Genomic DNA, 19,802 nt, shown 5'->3' on the forward strand with positions numbered 1-19,802 from the left:
GCCACCTACGGATCCACCGCCAAGACACTACACTTGGAGGACTATCATCCTCGGGCTACGAGGAATCACAGAAAGTGAGGTGAAATCTTCTGAACAGGGACAGGGAAGCAAAACAAACTCCACCTTTCCATATGCTATCCGAAGGAATGAAAAGGGGCTGAAATTTGTATTTTTTTCTGCTTTGCTCTCTTTTATCTCCTTGGAAGAAGCAATGGGAGAAAAACACAAGGGGTTTGCCGGAAGGGGAAGGCGATGTTTATACTCTTCTGAAATTAATCGAATGTGGTTGGAGCCACAATGCAAAAGGCCACATCTGAAATTGCTCCCTTTTGTTTGTTCTTGGAGTCAGCCGTTTCCTTAACGAGTTTTTCCTGGGATGACGCTTTCTTCTTTTCTGATGAATGACACATAAAGATGGAGAGATATCCTTTGCGTGTATATAAGTTCCTTTCGGGAGTGGGAGAGACACTTCTCTACATTGAGGCTGCAAAGAAGATGTCTAAGATCCACACCAAAGCTTTGGATGGAAAACATCCAGTTCACAAGAACCCGAATAAAGGTAAGACGTCCAGCCATCTCCATTCGGGACATTTATTGTGATTTAGGAATTTATCCCTGACTTTATTACATCCTCAAACTCAAGACGGTGTCTATGTCCGGATCCAGAGTCTCAAGTTTTGGATCCTGTTTCACTTTTTATCTTCACTGTCTGGTTCGTTCACGTACTGCTTAATACAAGGTTTGCTTCCAGTATCTTCAAAACATTATTATCTGCTTATTACTTAATGCAGTGGATCGTTTGTGTCGGCTGGAGTTTGGATGTCCCCAAGAAGAGCACTGTGATAGATTCCCAGACTATGAAGCATATGAGAAATTCACCGGGAGGGTTTGGAACAAATATAAGAATTTGGGCAAAATCTCTAAATTTTTAACCTTGTAGATAGACACAATTTTTTCCCCATGTGTTAATACATTTGCTTATATTTTTTCATAGATGGTTAAAGTTCATTGCTATTTTGTTATTGTGAATTGTTTGGATATCTATCCCCAGGTATTTTATCTTCTTTCCCCCCATTTTCACTCCCATAATATTTTGAACTTTCTTGTCTTTTTCCCATGATAGACTCTTATATAGTGTCTCTGATTTTCCGAAATTAAGTTTTTCCAAAGTCCTTAACTATTTAAACTCTTAATTGTAATGACTCCTCCATCTCCCCTAAGATTATCATAGTATCATCCACAAAAAGATTGACCCTAATTTCTTCCTTCATCACCATATAGCAGTGATTCTCAACCTTCCTAATGCCACAACCTCCTCATGTTGTGGTGACCCCTAACCATAAAATTATTTTCGTTGCTACTTCATGACTGTCATTTTGCTATTGTTATGAATCATCATGTAAATATTTGATATGTAGGATGGATTTTCATTCTCTGGACCAAATTTGGCATAAATACCCAATACGCCCACATTTGAATACTGGTGGGGTTGGGGGGAGAGATTTATTTTGTCATTTGGGAGTTGTAGTTGCTGGGATTTATTATCCACCTACAGTCGAAGAGCATTCTGAACTCCACCAATGATGGAATTGAACCAAACTTGGCACACAGAACTCCCATGACCAACAGAAAAAACTAGAAGGGTTTGGTGGGCATTGACCTTGAGTTTGGGAGTTGTAGTTCACCTACATCCAGGGAGCACTGTACACTCAAACAATTATGGATCTGGACCAAACTTGGCACAGATACTCAATATGCCCAAATGTGAATACTGGTGGAATTTGGGGAAAACAGACCTTGGCATTTTGGAATTGTAGTTGCTGGGATTTATAGTTCGCCTACAATCAAAGAGCATTCTGAACCCCACCACTGCAGAATTGGGCCATACTTCCCACACAGAACCCCACTGCCTTGAAAGGACCTCTGGCACAACCCTGGCACACACTCTCTTGTTCGCACATGCACACCATGCTGCGATGTGCCGAGCATGCCTCCTTTCTCCTCTCTGCTTGGAGTCTCAGAAACAGCCCCACTTGATTGCGAGGCCAGCCAATCACAGCGGAGGAGGGCTTTTGGTGGGAGGATTCACCATGTTTCCAAAAAGGAAGAGAAGGACAGGCGGAGAGATCTTCAGTCTTCTCTGCCAAAGAGAAGACTATCAGTAATATATGTTTTCTGATGGTCTTCAGTGACCCCTCTGAAACTCCCTCACAACCTCCAGGTTGAGAAAGGCTGCACTAGAGAATGAATACACTTTAAACCTGGTTTCTTCCTCCTGTAGAATTCTGGGGTTTGTAGTTTAGTGAGGCTGTCAAAGATTCCTCCCTAAACTACAAACCCCAGAACTCTGCAGGAAGCAGCAAATGGATTTAAAGTGGATTCATTCTCTAGTTATTTGATAAACTTCAATGTGATGAAGTGGTTGATCTTTCATTTTTTCCAAATGTATAGGGAGGTATGAGCCATGTCATGGACCCAGCTACGCTTCGCCCTTGGATGCCATGAAAGGTAAGGCGGGCTGATATATTCTACCCAGAATCAGATCTCACCTCTTTCTATCCCACAAAATACATCTTTGTCTTTAAGATCCTGATACTAGGCTTTGTTTACGCAGGCCCCAGAGAAAAGCTGATGTACGTACTGTGTACTTTAACCGGAACCAAGTCCCGGGCACCTGACTACTTGGCCACCGTGGACGTGGATCCGGAATCGCCATGTTATAGCCAGGTAAATCTTATTCCATAGCCTATATGTTGGCAATGCTTTCCCCCTTCTCCAGCTCTGAGAAGGCCTGTCTCACAATGTCTCCATGGCAAGAATCTGACAACAATTCTTGAGCAGGATAATCTTTCCCATATTATTTTCAATGCTATATCCTCCCTGTCTTCCCAACAGGTCATCCACCGTCTGCACATGCCTTACCTGGATGACGAACTCCAGCGCTCGGGCTGGAACGCCCCCGTCAGCACTTTTGGGGACACTTGCGTTGAGCGCAACTGCCTTGTCCTCCCATGCCTGAGCTCCGGCCGTGTTTATGTGGTGGACACAGGATCCGACCTGTGCGCTCCCAGCTTGTGCAAAGTATGTCATGGATTCACACAGGGAAAAAGTCAGAATGTATCTACACTGTAAAATGTATACGGTTCATCACCACTTTATGTGTTATAGCTAAATGCTATGGAGTCTTGGGAGTTGTCTTTTGCAATCACACCAGCACATTGGGCACATAAGGTATAAACCTTACAAAATGGGATTCCAGAACATCCCGCTAAGGCAGTGTTTCACAACCTTCCCAATGCTGCGACCCCTTCTTGAGTTCTTCCCCTTGATAGGTTCTTATATAGTATCTCTGATTTTCCAAAATGAAGTTTTTCCAAAGTCCTTAACTATTTTAACTAGAGTGAAGGGGGGGGGGGGCAAAGACAGTTCCACCTTGTCTCCTGTGCTATTATAATAATATAATAAAATGCAATGTAATATAATATATTGTATATACATATAATATTTATAATATTACAATGTAATACAATATAATAATATAAGAGTATAGTACAATATAGTAATATTTAATACTGATATTGTACTGTGCTAACTATATATATATCTTGTAAGCCGCTTTGAGTCTCCTTCGGAGTGAGAAGGGTGGCATATAAATGTCACAAATAGCTATTGATCATAATGACTCCTCTGCCTCCCCTAAGATTATCATAGCATCATCCGCAAAAAGATTGACCCCAATTTCTTCCTTGCCCACCTTATAGCAGTGATTCTAAACCTTTCCAATGCCAAGACCCCTTAATACAGTTCCTCATGTTGTGGTGACCCCCAACCATAACATTATTTTCATTGCGACTTCATTACTGTTATTTTGCTACTGTTATGAATCGTCATGTAAATATCTGATATGCAGGATGTATTTCCATTCACTGGACCAAATTTGGCACAAATACCCAATATGTCTAAATTTGAATACTGGTGGGGTTGGGGGGGGGATTGATTTTGTCATTTGGAAGTTATAGTTGCTGGGATTTTTAGTTCACCTACAATCAAAGAGCATTCTGAACTCCACCAGTGATGGAATTGAAACAAACTTGGCACACAGAACTTCCATGACCAACAGAAAAAATCTGGAAGGGTTTGGTGGGTACTGACCTTGAGTTTTGGAGTTGTAGTTCACCTACATCCAGAGACCACTGTGGACTCAAACAATGATAGATCTGGACTCCAACGACCAGCAAAAAATACTGAAAGGGTTTGGAGTTCACCTCCATTCAGAGAGCACTGTGGATCTTGACATTTGGGAATTGGAGTTGCTGAGATTTATAGTCACCCAGTCAAAGAGCATCCCGAACCCCACCAGCGATAGAATTGGGCCAAACCTCCCACACAGAACCTTCATGACCAACAGATAATACTGTGTTTTCTGATGGTCTTTGGCGACCCATCTGACACTCCCTTCATGACCCCCCGCCCCCAAAGGGTCCTAACACTCAGGTTGAGAAATGCTGAGCTAAGGCAATCAAAATAGTACTAGACTGCATTATTATCATAACATAGAAGATGTACTCAAGATCTTAAAGATAAGGACTTACATAGGACAGAATGAGCAAATGATCTAATTCTCTCTCTTTCTGACACCTTGACAGGTCATCGAACCCGGAGAAATCATCAAGAAAACCAACTTGGGTTTCTTGAACAGCTCACATTGCTTAAGCAGCGGAGAGGTTTTGATCAGCGCTCTTGGAGATGCATTCGGCAACGCAAGAGGTACTGCAGGCATAGATGCCCATTTGGAAATACAATTTGCCCTCTGTAACATGGGAAACTCACACAAAGTATTCTAATAGGTAACTTGCCTGGAAATCCTAATCATTGGGGTGAAAGCAGGATAAAAGTAAAGGTTTCCCCTGACATGAAGTCTAGACATGTTTGACTCCGGAGGGTCATCTCCATTTCTAAGTTGAAGAGCAGGCATTGTCCATTTACACCTCCAAGGTCATGTGGCCAGCATGACTGCGTGGAGTGCCATTATCTTCCTGCAGAAGCAGTACCTATTGATCTACTCATATTTGCATGTTTTCGAACTGTTAGGTTGGAACAAGCTTGGACTAACAAGGGGAGCTCACCCCACTCCCCAGATTCGAATCATAATATTGCTCTTTGCAAGCACACTGCCTTCTGATCCCAATGGTTCCTGTTCGTTTTGGTCCCAGGTGGATTTCTCGTTCTGGACCCGGAAACCTGGGAAGTGAAAGGGACCTGGGAGTGTCCGGAAGATGGACCCATCCAGATGTTTGACTTCTGGTACCAGCCACGGCACAATGTCCTGATCAGCTCCGAAGTGGGAGAGCCCAAGTTCTTTGTCAATGGGTTCAACACGAACAATCTGAGAAAAGGTGAGAATGTCCATGGGAGGGGCATCTAGGAGTTCTAGTAGACCACAAGCTGAACACGTGCCAAGAGTGTTATATGGCAGCGCAAACAACCAATGAGATTCCAGACTCCATCAACAGGAGGATGGTGCCAAAATCAAGGAAGGCCATAGTCCTACTTGACCCTCACTTGGAATAATCCTGGTTCCTGTTCATCCACAGGGCGCTATGGTAGTCACCTCAACGTCTGGGACTTGAGCACCCACCGCCTCCTTCAGTCAATCAATGTGGGTGAAGATTCAGCTCCGATGGAGATCCGCTTCTTGCACAACCCCAACTCGACCCACGGTTATGTAGTCTGCCCTCTGGAGAGCTCCATCCACCATTTCTTCAAGACAGAGGTGAAAGGGGGAAAGGGTGGCTGCGAGACAAATCCAATGCTTCTGGAGAGCTAGGGTGGCTTAATGGTTAGGTCAGATCCCTATTACGATATGGGAATTTACTCTCTATCTCTCTCAGTTTTGGGGTAAGCCAAAGGCAAACTTGAAGAAAAAACATGGAGAGGACATTTTTTTTACTGACCACCTCACCCGTCAATTTGATTTTCCATGTAGGATGGATGCTGGGCGGCTGAGAAAGTGATCCAAATCCCAAACAAGAAAGTATCAGGATGGATCTACCCTGAAATGCCAGGTTAGTAAAAAGAAAACAGCAAACAACACAACAACAGCTTTATTCTTGTATCCTGCCACCATCTCCCTGATGGGACTCAGGGAGGCTTAGGTGCCTAATAAAAGTTACTCCACACTGACATTTTCCCCATCCACATTAAAAACCAGGTTCAGGGTGTGTCCAGCTACATGAGTGGGCCCAGCTATCACTTGGGACAGTCCCATGGTTGTCATGGCAGCCATGAAGTCCTGAGCCGCCCTTCATAGGGTGGACTTGGCACAGACATTGAAGTCCCCCAGCACTATTAGCTGCTGGGACTGCAACGCCAGGCCTGAGACCACCCCCACTAGCTCAGGTAGGGAGTCTGTTGTGCAGTGGGGTGGATGGTACACAAGCAAAATCCCCAATCTGTCCTGGTTACCCACTTTCAAATGGACACTAGATATGGGCAATCCATGCTTCTAAAGTACTTAGAAAACTGAAGTTCTGGTGGTGAAAACTAGGGGGTGCTAGTGCTTTGCTTCTACAGTGTTGGTAAAGTTCTGGTGGTGAAAATTTCATTATTTCATTGTTGGCGATTTTTATGACAGAACTAATTCGGAACTGCCATTTATAACAAAAAATTATACAAAAACGTTTTGTTAGAGTTCTGAAATTTTCACCACCAGAACTTTACCAATACTGTAGAAGCAAAGCACCAGCACCCCCAAGTTTTCACCACCAGAACTTTAGTTTTCAATGTACTTTTGAACCATTTAGATCCATGGATTGCCCATGTCTATTGGACACATTTGAACATAGGCAATTGCAGGACAGGGCACCTGATCTGAGATGAAATCACAATAGACCACCACAACCTCGTCTTCCGGGCCTAGCCTGCTGATGCACCCCAAAACCCGGAGGACAGAGCTGGGTGAGGTTAACCCCCTCCCCCAGCTTATCCAGCCAATTCTGGGTAATGCAAGGCAGGTTCGCTTGTTCATCCAGGGACAAGTTTTGCCATTTGCAAACCTGGCATTGAACAGCAGGACCTTAAGCCTGGCATGTAGGCGATTTGGTCTATCTTGACTCAGGGTCGCAAGAACTCTGTAGCACTTCTCCCTGGGATGGTATTTTTGACCATCTCTCCCCCTCCCTCTGCATGACTTTAATGGTGGCTTCCCAGCCCCGGAAATCCCCTCTCCTCCCCAAGGGTGCTAACTTTTGGCTCTAAGGGAGTTGATATACCCTGGGGAGACAGTCAATTTCCAACAGTTGTCCGGGGGGGGGGGGGAGATCTCTTGGAGGGGCTTACTACAAATTGGTACTATAGTTTAATAACTGTAAGCACATATGGAGTATTGAATTGTAACTGCACAAGGGTTTTGAACTGGATGGCCATTGGAGACTCCAGTGATTTGATGATCTTGCTCCTCTTCCAGGGTTCACTTACGGTATCATCATCTCCCTGAATGACAGGTTCCTCTACTGCAGCAACTGGTTGCATGGTGATGTCCGCCAGTATGATATCACAGACCCGCACTGTCCCAAACTAGTCGGGCAGGTAAGCCTGCAAGTTCCCTAATTGGATGTTTCCAGATGATGGATCCCATCACCTCTGGCTGCTGGTTGGGGATGATGGAACTGGTGTCCCCGCCCAAGGACTTCAATTTCTTGAAGACTGTTGTTTTTCCTGCTCAACTGACCATGTCTCTTTGGGATCTTTAGGTGTTTCTTGGGGGCTCCATTGTGAAAGCAGGTCCTGTAACTGTCCTTGAGGATCCAGAGCTGGACTGCCAACCTGATCCCTTTGTGATCCAGGTAAGGTCTGAAAAGGATGATGACCTGGGCAGATAATTCAGAGACAGGTCAAAATGCAAAGAAATCCAACGTTCCAATTCTGAACTGAGAGAAAACTGGCCTTTCTGTGTTTTCTACTCCTTCTGATAGGTTTCCTTACCTTATTTACATGTTTCCTAATCCTGGGGCTATTTCTTTCCCGCTCTCTTTAGGGCAAGAAGGTCCAAGGAGGCCCTCAAAAGCTTCAGCTGAGCTTGGATGGCCGCCGTCTCTATGTCACCAACTCTCTTTACACGCCTTGGGACAAGCAGTTTTATCCCAAGTTGGTCAAGTAAGTGTGGCCTTGGGGAGTCATACTCTCTCCAACTCAGAGGAAGGCCTCTTGTGTAGACATCCAGCCTGGAAAGCCTCATGATCAGGCATCCATGTGCCTCCACAAACTTGACTTTCTCCCACATCATTCTTTTTCCAGGGAAGGCTCGACAATGGTCCAGCTGGACGTGGACACCAAGAAGGGCGGCCTTCGCGTGAACCCGGAATTCATGGTGGATTTCGGGCATGAACCATGCGGTCCGGCTCGGGCAAAAGAGATGCGCTACCCCGGTGGAGATTGCTCCTCCGACATCTGGGAGTAGCGTGCATCCATTACAAGTCGTTTTCATATCAGAAGGAGAATCAGTTATGAATTGGGATTCATCCAATACTTTTTTGTCCAATGCTTGCTGTTGTGACTCCTTGTTGTAAATGTCAACATTAGTCATACAATGGTTGTTCTAGCATATATCCACTATTTTCTCTGGGTGTTCTTGGGACTGCTTGCTGTCTGCTTCCTCCCTTCTCCAGCTCTGAAAGGGCCTAATTCACGTCATGGCAACCTCCTTTTTCCGTTTTTATTTTCTGCTCCCTTCCTCCTCTTTTCCTTCACTTCTTTTTCTCATGCTTACCTTCCAAGTCATCTTCAACATCTTGGTGTGCAAGGCCTTTATAAGGAGATTCCCCCCCTAGGAGCGTTTCTCAACCTGGGGGTTGGGACCCCTGGGGGGGTCGCAAGGGGTTTTCAGAGGAGTTGCCAAAGACCATCCAAAAATACAGTATTTTCTGTTGGTCACGGGGGTTCTATGTGGGAATTTTGGCCCAATTCTATGGTTGGTGGGGTCTTTGGTTGTAGGCGACCTATAAATCCCACCAACTACAACTCCCAAATGTCAAGATCTATTTTCCCCAAATGCCACCATATGTCCAAATTTGAACATATTGAGTATTCGTGCCAAGTTTGGTCCAGATCCATCATTGTTAGAGTTCACAGTGCTCCCTGGTTGTAGGTGAACTACAACTCCAAAACTCAAGGTCGATGCCCACCAGACCCTTCCAGTATTTTCTGTTGGTCATGGGAGTTCTGTGTACCATGTTTGGTTCAATTCTATCATTGGTGGAGTTCAGAATGCTCTTTGATTGTAGGTGAACTACAAATCCAAGGAACTACAACTCCCAAATGACAAAATCAACCCCACCAGTATTCAAATTTGGGCATATCAGGTATTTGTGAAGTCCAAAACGAAAATGATGTTATGATTGTGGGGTCACCACAACAAGAGGAATTGTATTAAGGGGTCAAGACATTAGGAAGGTTGGGAAACATTGCTCTAGAGGTTCTCAGTTCTGGCCACGAATATTACAAATAGGCTAATCCTGTCAACAAATAAAGTTGTTTGAATGATAATAAGACGTTTCTTTGAAAGCTGGGAGACCTAACACTTGGAAAGCCTCTCTGTTTTTAACTAAAGTTGGCTGAATAGAATAAAAATAATGCTTACTACCATGCCTCAAAGGGAATGGGGTTTATCACCGAGGTGGGGTTTGTTGGAACATGCAAGGAATCAGTTAATGTGTGTGTGTCAACTGTAAAATAAGATGCATGAATCCAGTTGGTTGGGTAATGCCCAGGGAGATGGCTGAGCCTGGGACTTTTGGATACTGCTACATTTTTGTTCAGGCTTGAGCTATGCACGTGCAGAGAGAGGAAAAAGAGAGAAGCTAAGAGAGACAGAGTTTGGGGTGTCCTTTGGCTTCATGAGCTGCTGAAGGAGTTTACCCACATGGACAAAGAAAGACCATTTTAAATCTCTCATAAAAGGGCATTATGTGAATTCATGCAACTGAGCATATTGTACATATGTTGTTCTGAACTATGAAGAGTAAACTTCTTTATTGTTCACCTGCGTAGTATATTTTCTTTATCTGGCAAGATAGATCAAACATGAATATATCACCTGCGTGGATATTTTCTTTATCTGGCAAGGCAGATCCAATGCGAATATATCACCTGCGTGGTATATTTTCTTTATCTGGCAAGGCAGAACAAACGTGTTTGTTTTACATTACACCACACGTGTTGTGGCTCAGCTTGATTCTGAGCCTGAAACTGAACCCTCTTGTGAGCCTGAAACGTTCCCTGATGAAGAGGATGATGGGATTCAGATTTCTGGGCCTGTTCCTATGTTTGTTTCTGTGCCTCTTTCAGACAGTGCACTTTCAGACAGAGCTCCAGAGGAGTCAACAAGTCAGTTCTCATGGGAAAAGAATGCCAGCATACTAGATAACGACCAGGTGCAGAGGCCTTCACTTGCTCAGCCTTCTCATGCTGATACTGATAGAGAAGAGAGCCTTGATAGTGATTTAGTGAGCAGGCAGGAATGTTTAGATTGGTGGGTCAGGAGGAGTTCACGGTTAGCCAGCAAGAAAGAAGCCAGGTCAGTGAAAGGTCACCGTAATGCTTTCATGTTGGCAAAAGCACAATGTTTTCATGTTGGCAAAAGGTATTTAGGCTTCTGGTTAACAAAGGGCAAGTGTCAGTTCAACGTGGCTTTTTGCATGAAAGCTTCTATGGAATAACCTTGGCTTTAAAGCAGCATGCTTTGAGCTTCCTGAATCGGGATTCTTGTGTTTCACTGTTTTTACCATGGACTCTTGTTTGACCATTGCTTAAAGGATTATGTTTTATGTTTTTACCTGAGGATCTTTGGAACTGTGTTTTGCATTTAACCTTTGTCTTTGGAACTATGCATTGCTTATTCTATGCTTTGACTTTGATTTTTCCTCAATAAACTACAAAATCTACAGCTCTTGTGTGGAGGTGTTTGGGTGCAAGGTGAAGCCTACTCTGAGTTGCAACAACACGGTTCTTGTCCAAAGCTTCAAGGAATGGGCATCCAAGGGAATGAACCGATCTCCCCAAAGATCTTCACCACCTTGGGTTGCTTGTTCAAAGTGACGTTACCAAAACATCACAAATATACTCATTGCTAACCAAGACCACTAAAAAACAAAGAGCAGTGGAGACAAGAATAGTTTTGCTGAGATAGTCTTTCCACCCTGAGTCTCTTTTGGCAGGGAAAAAGCAGGGTATAAATACATACAATCGTCACCATGTTTGCATACTCATAACAACTGCAACACACTCACATATATGCATGGTAAAATGCAAAAAAAAAAAAAAAAAACCAAAAACCACAGATTTTGGGGATATCACATTGCATCCCTCTTGCTAGGATGCATCGTTAGCTGGTGGGAGAAAAGCATGATACAAATGTAAAATACATAATATGGCAGCCATTTCTTATATGTCGATCCATATATTACATGCTTTGTACTAGGCATGGGCCATCCATGATCGAAATGCTTCTAAAGTACTTACAAAACTAGGGGGCACTGGTGCTTTGCTTCTACAGAGGTGCTAAAGTTCTGGTGGTGAAAAATTCAGAACTCTTACAAAACTTTCAAAATTTCATTATAAATGGCAGTTCCTAATTGGTTCTGTCATAAAAATCACCAATCACAAAATAATAATGAAATTTTGGTCATGGGGCTTCTGTGTGCCAAGTTAGTTCCAGGTCCATCGTTGGTGGAGTTTAGAGTGCTCTTAGATTGCAGGTGAACTATACATCCCAGTACCTACAACTCCTATAAATCATGGTGAATTCTCCCCAAACCTCTCTAGTATGATCATTCGCTGATCAATTCCTCTGTTTGTTGTGTGCCATAGAAAAGAATAGGAAAGGGTTAAGGGCAGAGGCAGTGGGCGGGGTCATGCAAATTCCACACAAATTCCTGGAGTCAGCCCTTTTTCTTAATAAGTTCTTCCAATGCTTTCTTCCTCAGCATTTCAATGCGTTATACATAAAGATGGACAGATATCCTCCACATATATATATAAGTTCCTTTTGGGAGTGGAGAGGCACTTCTTGTTGTCAGATACATTGCAAAGGTTGCAAAGAAGATGTCTAAGATCCAGACCAACACATTGGATGGAAAACATCCAGCCCAGAAGAACCCGAATAAAGGTAAGACGTCCGGCCATCTCAATTCGGGACATTTATTGTAATTTAGGGATTCATCCCTGAGTTTATTACATCCTCAAACTCAAGATTGTGTCTATGTCTGGATCCAAAGACTCTCCAGTATTGGCTCCTGCTTCACCTTTTATCTTCACTGTTATATGTCTGCTTTTCCTATATGGTTCGTTGACAGGGTTTGCTTCCAGGATTTTCCAAACATCATTATCTGCTTATTACTTCATTCAGTGGATCGTTGGCATTGGCTGGAGTTTGGACTCCTTCCAGAAGAATTGGGATAAATTCCCAGAATATAAAGCATAAGAGAAATTCAGGCAATCTATATAAATAAAAATGTAATGTTCGTTTGTAGGATTAACAGAACCCAAAAATCACTGGATGAATTGCCGCCAAATTTGGCCACAAAACACTTACTAACCCAAGGAGTGACCATCACTCAAAAATTGATTTTGTCATTTGGGAGTTGTAGTTCCTGGGATTTATAGTTCACCTACAATCAAAGAGAGTTCTGAACTTCACCAACTATGGAATTGAACCAAACTTGGCACACAGGATTCCCATGACCAACAGAAAACACCAGAAGGGTTTGGTGGGGATTGACCTTTTAGAGTTGTAGTGCACCTACATCCAGAGAGCACTATGGACTCAAACAAAGATGGATCTAGACCAAACTTGGCATGAATACACTATATGCCCAAATATGAACACAGGGGGAGTTCAGGTAAAATATACCTTGACATTTGGGAGTTGTAGTTACTGGGATTTATAGTTCACCTACAATCAAAGTGCATTCTGAACCCCACCAACGATAGAATTGGGCCAAAATTCCCACACAGAACCCCAATGACCAACAGAAAATACTGTGGTTTCTGGTGATCTTTGGCAACCCTTCTGACACCCCCTTGTGACACCCCCCCCCCCAGAGGTCCCGACTCCCAGGTTGAGAAATGCTGCCTGAAGGCCACCCAGTCCAACTCCCTTCACCAAAGCAAGAAAACATAATCAAAGCTCTCCTGACAAAGAGCCATCCAGCCATAGATATATATAGATAGATATGAGTCACACATATATATAGTATCATAGATTTGAAAGGGACCCCCTAAAGAAGGACTATGATATGTTGCATGTTCCAGAGTAGGCAAACCAGACCATCTCCACATCAACACTGACAAAGAAACAACAGGCAATACTCTTTACCCACAAGCATAAAAAATTACATATATTAGAAACCAACATTTTCTCATTACTTTATTTTCCAGATCACCAGACAGGGCCACAGCAACGCCTGGCAGGGGACAGCTAGTATTTTATATGGTTTCATTTATCCATGTCAGACAAAATGTGTTCTCTCTGGACGTGTTCCAGGTCCTCCATCATGAGGCTAATAAGCCAGGTGCTCCTTTGATATAAGGATTTCCTTTTGATGTGAACAAGCCAGATCTTTATCTTTCATTTTTTCTCCAAATGTATAGGGAGGTATGGCCCAAGCCATGGACCCGGCTATGCTTCGCCACTGGATGCCATGAAAGGTAAGTTGGGCTGATAATTTCTAACCGGAACCAGGTTCCACCTCCTCATATCCAACAAAATACACCCTTGTCTTCAAGATCCTGATACTAGGTTTTGTTTCAATAGGCCCCAAAGAAAAGCTGATGTATGTAGTATGTGTTTTAACTGGCACCGATACCCGGGAACCTGACTATTTGGCCACGGTGGACGTGGATCCGGAATCGCCAACTTATTGCAAGGTAAGTCTTCTTCCTTAGCATATATACTTGGCAGTAAATTTCCTCTCTCCATCTCTGAGAAGGCCTACCTCACAATTGTTACGGTAAGTCCTTGCAGGACACAAATGTATGTGTGAAGAAAAAAAACTTATTCTTTGTACTTCTCTTGCTCAGTTGACTAAGTAGGTCAAGAAGCAATCTTGTGCCACGCCCAAGGGGCTAGAACTGTTTGAGTTTTCTAAATACATTGTGGTGGGTGCTGGTTTTTCTGGTGGGCTGCTGCTGGAGTTCTGTTTCATCCGTGTGGAGTACCAGCGGGAGATGCTGACGGTGAAATAGTCATTTACTTCAGGATGTTTTGATTTCCCATTTGCGGCTTAGAAGATGCTATATTTTATGTTTATTACAAAGACTGTGTAAATATGTTGCACTGCTGATTTTTATGCGCAGCCTTGCCAGTTTTGTTTCATCTCTGCCAAGTTAAGAGAGTAAAGGTTTTCTGTTTACCTTGACTATTGGTCTGAGACTATATTGCATCTGGGTGTTTTGGACGTTGGATTAAAACATGTGCTGCGTAACAACAATGTCTGCATGGCATGAATCTGGCAACTCTCCTTCTTTACTTCCTTCCTTTCCCTCAAACCTTTCCTCCTTTCCTTTCCCCTTCCTTCCTTCCTTCCTTCCTTCCTTCCTTCCTTCCTTCCTTCCTTCCTTCCTTTTTCTTTCTCTTCACAAAAAAGAATGGTTTTGTTAGTCAAAACAAGCTCTTTCCTTCTCGTCTTCCCGACAGGTCGTCCACCGTCTGCACATGCCTTACCTGGATGACGAACTCAATCACTCGGGCTGGAACGCCTCCGTCAGCTCCTTTGGGGACACTGGCATTGAGCGCAACTGCCTTATCCTCCCATGTCTGGGCTCTGGCCGTGTTTACGTGGTGGACACGGGTTCCGACCTGTGTGCTCCTAGCTTGTGCAAAGTACGTCACAGATTCGCACAGCAAAAAAGTCAGGCTCCATCTACACCAGGGGTCCTCAAACATTTCAAACAGAGGGCCAGGTCGCAGTCCCTCAAACTGTTGGAGGGCCGGATTATAATTTGAAGAAAACATGAATGAATTCCTATGCACACCACACATATCTTATTTGTAGTGCAAAAACCACTTTTAAACAATACAATAATTAAAATGAATAACAATTTTAACAAATATGAACTTATTAGTATTTCAATGGGAAGTGTGGGCCTGCTTTTGGCTCATGAAATAGGATTGTTGTTTTTGTTGTTGTTGTGTGCTTTTAAGTCATTTCAAACTTAGGTTGACCCTGAGCAAGGACCAGGTAAATGATCTTCGGGGGCTGTATCCGACCATCAGGCCTTAATTTAAGGACCTCTAATCTACACTGTGGAATGTATGCAGTTCAACGCCGCTTTATGTGTTATAGCTAAATGCAATTGAGTCCTGGGAGTTGTCTTTTGCTGTAGCAATGGCACACTTGTGCACAGAAGGTATAAACCAGTGTTTCTCAACCTGAGGGGTCGGGACCCCTGGAGGGCTTGCGAGGGGGTGTCAGAGGGGTTGCCAAAGACAATTAGAAAACAGTATTTTCTGTCGGTCGTGGGGGTTCCCAAATGTCAACTACAACTCCCAAATGTCAAGGTCTATCTTCCCCAAACTCCACTAGTGTCCACATTTGGGCATATTCGTACCAAGTTTGGTCCAGATGCATCAGTGCTCTCTGTAGGATGTAGGTGAACTACAACTCCAAAACCCAAGGTCAATGCCCACCAAACCCTTCTGGCATTTTCTGTTGGTCATGGGAGCTCTGTGTCCCAAGTTTGGTTCAATTCCATCATTGGTGGAGTTCAGAATGCCTTTTGATACTGTAGGCGAACTATAAATCCCAGCAACTACAACTCCCAAATGACAAAATTAATCCTCTCCTCAATCCCTTCAGTATTCAAATTTGGGCTTATCGGGTATTTGTTCCAAATGAATGAAAATACAGGGTTAGTCAAAATGCATAGGCCAATAAGCCATTCAATTGAATGGCTTATTGGCCTATGCATTTTGACTAACCCTGTACATCCTGCATATTGGGTATTTACAAGATGATTCATCACAGGAGCAAAATTACAGTTGTGAAGTAGCAATGAAAATGATGTTATGGTTGGAGGTCACCACAACATAAGGAACTGTATTAAGGGGTCACAGCATTAGGAAGGTTGAGGACCACTGGTATAAACCTTGCAAAACTATATTCTATAGCATTCTGCTAAGGCAATCGAAATGGTATCAGGCTGCATAAATGCTAAAATATAAAAGATGTACCGATATCATAAGGAGAAGGGCCTTACTGCAGAAATGACCTGTTTTCTCTCTCTCTGATACTTCAAAAGATCATTGAACCCCGAGAAATCATCAAGAAAACCAACTTGGCTTTCTTGTACAGATCGCGTTGTTTAGGCAGCGGGGAGGTTTTGATCAGCGCTGTTGGAGATGCATTCGGCAACGCAAGAGGTACTGCAGGCATAGATGCCCATTTGGGAATACAATTCAAGGTAAAGGTTGTCCCCTGACATTAAGACCAGTCGTGTCTGACTCTGGGGTGTGGTGCTCATCTCCATTTCTAAGCCAAAGAGCCAGTATTGTCCGTAGACACCTACAAGGTCATGTGGATGCCATGACTGCATGGAGTGCCGTTACCTTCCCGCCGGAGTGGTATCTATTGATCTACTCACATTTGCATGTTTTCGAACTGCTAGGTTGGCAGAAGCCGGGGCTGATGGTGGAAGCTCATGCCGCTCCCCGGAATCGAATCTGTGACCTTTCGGTCAACAAGCTCAGCAGCTCAATGCTTTAACCCACTGTACCACCGGGGGAATACAATTAGCCCTCCACAATAGGGGGAAACCACACAAAGGAACCCTAAACCTACCAGTATTCTAATAGGTAACCTGCCTTGAATCCCAATCATTGGGCTGAAAGTAGGATAGAAATCATAATATTGCTCTTGGCAAACGCATTGCCTTTTGATCCCACTGGTTTCTGGATTTTTATTTTTGGTCTCAGGTGGCCTTCTCGTTCTGGACCCGGAAACCTGGAAAGTGAAAGGGACCTGGGAGTGTCTGGAAGATGGACCCATCGGGATGTTTGACTTCTGGTACCAGCCACGGCACAACGTCCTGATCAGCATCGAAGCAGGGCAGCCCAAGTTCATTATTAGTGGGTTCAGCCCAGACAATCTGAGAAAAGGTAGGAGCCCCCATGTGAAAGGGATCGAGGAGTCCAAGTAGACCACAAGCTGAACACGAGTCAAGAGTGTGATGTGTCAGAGCAAAAAGCCAATGTGACTCCATCAATATGATGAGAATGTCAAAATCAAGGGAGGCCTTGGTCCTACGTGATCCTGCTTTTGTCAGATCTCAATTGGAATAATTCTGGTTCCTGTTCATCCACAGGGCGCTATGGCAGTCACCTCAATGTCTGGGATTTGACCACCCACCACCTCCTCCAGTCAATTGACCTGAGTGAAGATTCGGCCCCAACTGAGATCCGCTTCTTACACAACCCCAACTCGGTTCACGGTTATGTGGCTTGCCCTCTAGAGAGCTCCATCCACCATTTTTTCAAGACAGAGGTGAGAAGGTGGAAAGGGTGGCCAGGAGGCAAGTCAATTGCTTATAGGGAGCTAGACTAATGGTTACGTGCCTGGAAACCTGGTTCGGATCCCTACTTTGATGTGGAAACCTCCTCTCTCTCTCAGGTTCGGGAGTGTTGGAGTTCAGCCTGTGATTGTGTTTCAGGATCAAGGTGCTTTGGATGTGAGGAATGATGTAAATGAGGCTCACGATGGGAATGGTTTGGTCAGTGATATTGATGCAGAGAATGACAGAGAGACACCTGTTCAAAGTGTAGTTTCCAGTGAGAATGTTCCTACAGGGTATAGGGATGATGGTTTATTCCCTGAATTGCTCCCAGAGAGTTCCCAGGATTTGGGGCTTGAAAACAACTCGGCACCTGCGGAGACTAATGAGCATATAGATAGGCGGGCGGAAATTAGTCAAAACAGACAGGCCGAGCAATGCCTTTGGCGTTCTGCCAGGCTTCAACACAAAGGGCTGCTAAAGGAAAGTGAAAGCAGTTTCTGAGTGCTTGGAAAGGCTTAAAAGTTCCAAGCATGGAAAATATTGCCAGATGAAGCATTGTTTAGAATCCGGCTAAGTTCTTGTCCTCGTATCATAGAAGCCTTGTTCAGAAGATTCATGCTTAAAGATTTCTTGTTTCCTGGGTTTTTGTCTCTTGCAATTACCTGTTCATGGCTTGGATCAACGTTTCCTGGTTCTTTGGATTTTGTAGAGACTTGTGGACTTTGCTTTTGGACATTGCTGAACTCTGCCTTGGATTAATTTGTTCCTGCTTATCTTCTTACCTAATTGGATTTATCTAGCCCTTTAAAGTGCCTTTTTACTTTGCCGCTTTTACTTATCTTCAATAAAAGGAGCGATTTCCCTACTCAACGTGTGGTGTTTTAATGTCAGAGGGTTATTCCTGTTCTGGAGTGCAACAATGAGAAGGTTAATGGGGGGGACTTAATTTTTTTCACTTCATCGATCAATTGATTTTCCATATAGGATGGATGCTGGGTGGCTGAGAAAGTGATCCAAGTCCCAAACAAGAAAGTATCAGGATGGATCTACCCCAAAATGTCAGGTTAGTAACAAAAAACAACAAATAGGATAGCCATGTATACATAAATATGTGAAAGGAAGAGGGAGTAGGCTTGTTTTCTGATGCCCTGGAAACTAAGACTCAGAGCAATGGATTGGATTGTGTTTCCTAGCCTGGCAAAAGGGCTTTGAACTGGATGGCCATTGGAGACTCGAGTGATTTGATGATATTGCTCCTCCTCCAGGGTTCACTTACGATATCCTCATCTCCATGGATGACCGGTTCCTCTATGCAAGCAACTGGGTGCATGGTGATGTCCGCCAATACGATATCACAGACCCGCATTGTCCCAAACTGGTTGGGCAGGTAAGCTTCCAACCTACCCTAATGTTTCCAAGTGATGGATCCTATCACCTCTGGCTGCTATCTGGGGATGATGGAAATGGTGTCCCATCCCAGGGACTCCAATTTCTTGAACACCATTATTTTTCCTTCTCAACTGACCATGTCTCTTTGGGATCTTTAGGTGTTTCTTGGGGGCAGCCTTGTGAAAGGGGGTCCTGTAACTGTCCTTGAGGATCCAGAGCTGGATTGCCAACCTGATCCCTTTGTGATCCAGGTAAGGTCTGAAAAGGATGATGAACTGGGCAGATAATTCAGAGACAGGTCAAGATGCAAAGAAATCTGATGTTCCAATTCTAAACTGATGCTGGGCCCACCTTTCTGTGTTTTCTACTCCTTTTGACAGGTTTGCTTATCTTATTTACATGTTTCCTAATCCTGAGACTATTTCTTTCTCGCTCTCTTTAGGGCAAGAAGGTCCAAGGAGGGCCTCAAAAGCTTCAGCTGAGCTTGGACGGCTCTCGTCTCTATGTCACCAGCTCTGCTTACACGCCTTGGGACAAGCAGTTTTATCCCAAATTGATCAAGTAAGTGTGGCCTTAGGGGAGTCACACCCTCTCCAACTCAGAGGAAGGCCTCTTGTGTAGACATCCAGACTGGAAAACCTCATGGTCAGGTATCCATGTGTCTACACAACTTTGACATTTCCACACATTATGCCTTTTCCAGGGAAGGTTCGGCAATGGTCCAGGTGGACGTGGATACCGAGAAGGGCGGCCTTCGTGTGAACCCGGAATTCCTGGTGGATTTTGGGCATGAACCGTGTGGTCCGGCTCGGGCAAGAGAGATGCGCTACCCTGGCGGAGATTGCACCTCTGACATCTGGGAGTAG

At 44.1% G+C, this 19,802-nt stretch overlaps 2 protein-coding genes across 2 annotated transcripts; both read left to right on the forward strand.

The window, feature by feature from the left end:
* The first annotated feature begins 485 nt into the window (after positions 1–485).
* LOC132764196 (methanethiol oxidase-like) lies at positions 486–8,813 on the forward strand. The gene is made up of 12 exons (XM_067472333.1): positions 486–559; positions 2,452–2,508; positions 2,615–2,727; positions 2,896–3,081; positions 4,647–4,767; positions 5,214–5,396; positions 5,595–5,773; positions 5,987–6,065; positions 7,466–7,587; positions 7,752–7,844; positions 8,036–8,154; positions 8,296–8,813. The coding sequence occupies exons 1-12, from the start codon at positions 496–498 to the stop codon at positions 8,456–8,458; spliced, it is 1,479 nt and encodes a 492-aa protein (XP_067328434.1). The 5' UTR covers positions 486–495; the 3' UTR covers positions 8,459–8,813.
* A 3,141-nt stretch (positions 8,814–11,954) lies between these two features.
* On the forward strand, positions 11,955–19,802 carry LOC137097706 (methanethiol oxidase-like). The gene is made up of 12 exons (XM_067472334.1): positions 11,955–12,163; positions 13,648–13,704; positions 13,811–13,923; positions 14,693–14,878; positions 16,297–16,417; positions 16,970–17,152; positions 17,359–17,537; positions 18,532–18,610; positions 18,813–18,934; positions 19,095–19,187; positions 19,379–19,497; positions 19,640–19,802. Exons 1-12 carry the CDS (start codon positions 12,100–12,102, stop codon positions 19,800–19,802), a joined length of 1,479 nt encoding a protein of 492 aa, XP_067328435.1. The 5' UTR covers positions 11,955–12,099.

The sequence above is a fragment of the Anolis sagrei genome, chromosome 12 (genome assembly GCF_037176765.1).
Source record: "Anolis sagrei isolate rAnoSag1 chromosome 12, rAnoSag1.mat, whole genome shotgun sequence".
In the NCBI taxonomy this organism is placed as follows: domain Eukaryota; kingdom Metazoa; phylum Chordata; class Lepidosauria; order Squamata; family Dactyloidae; genus Anolis; species Anolis sagrei.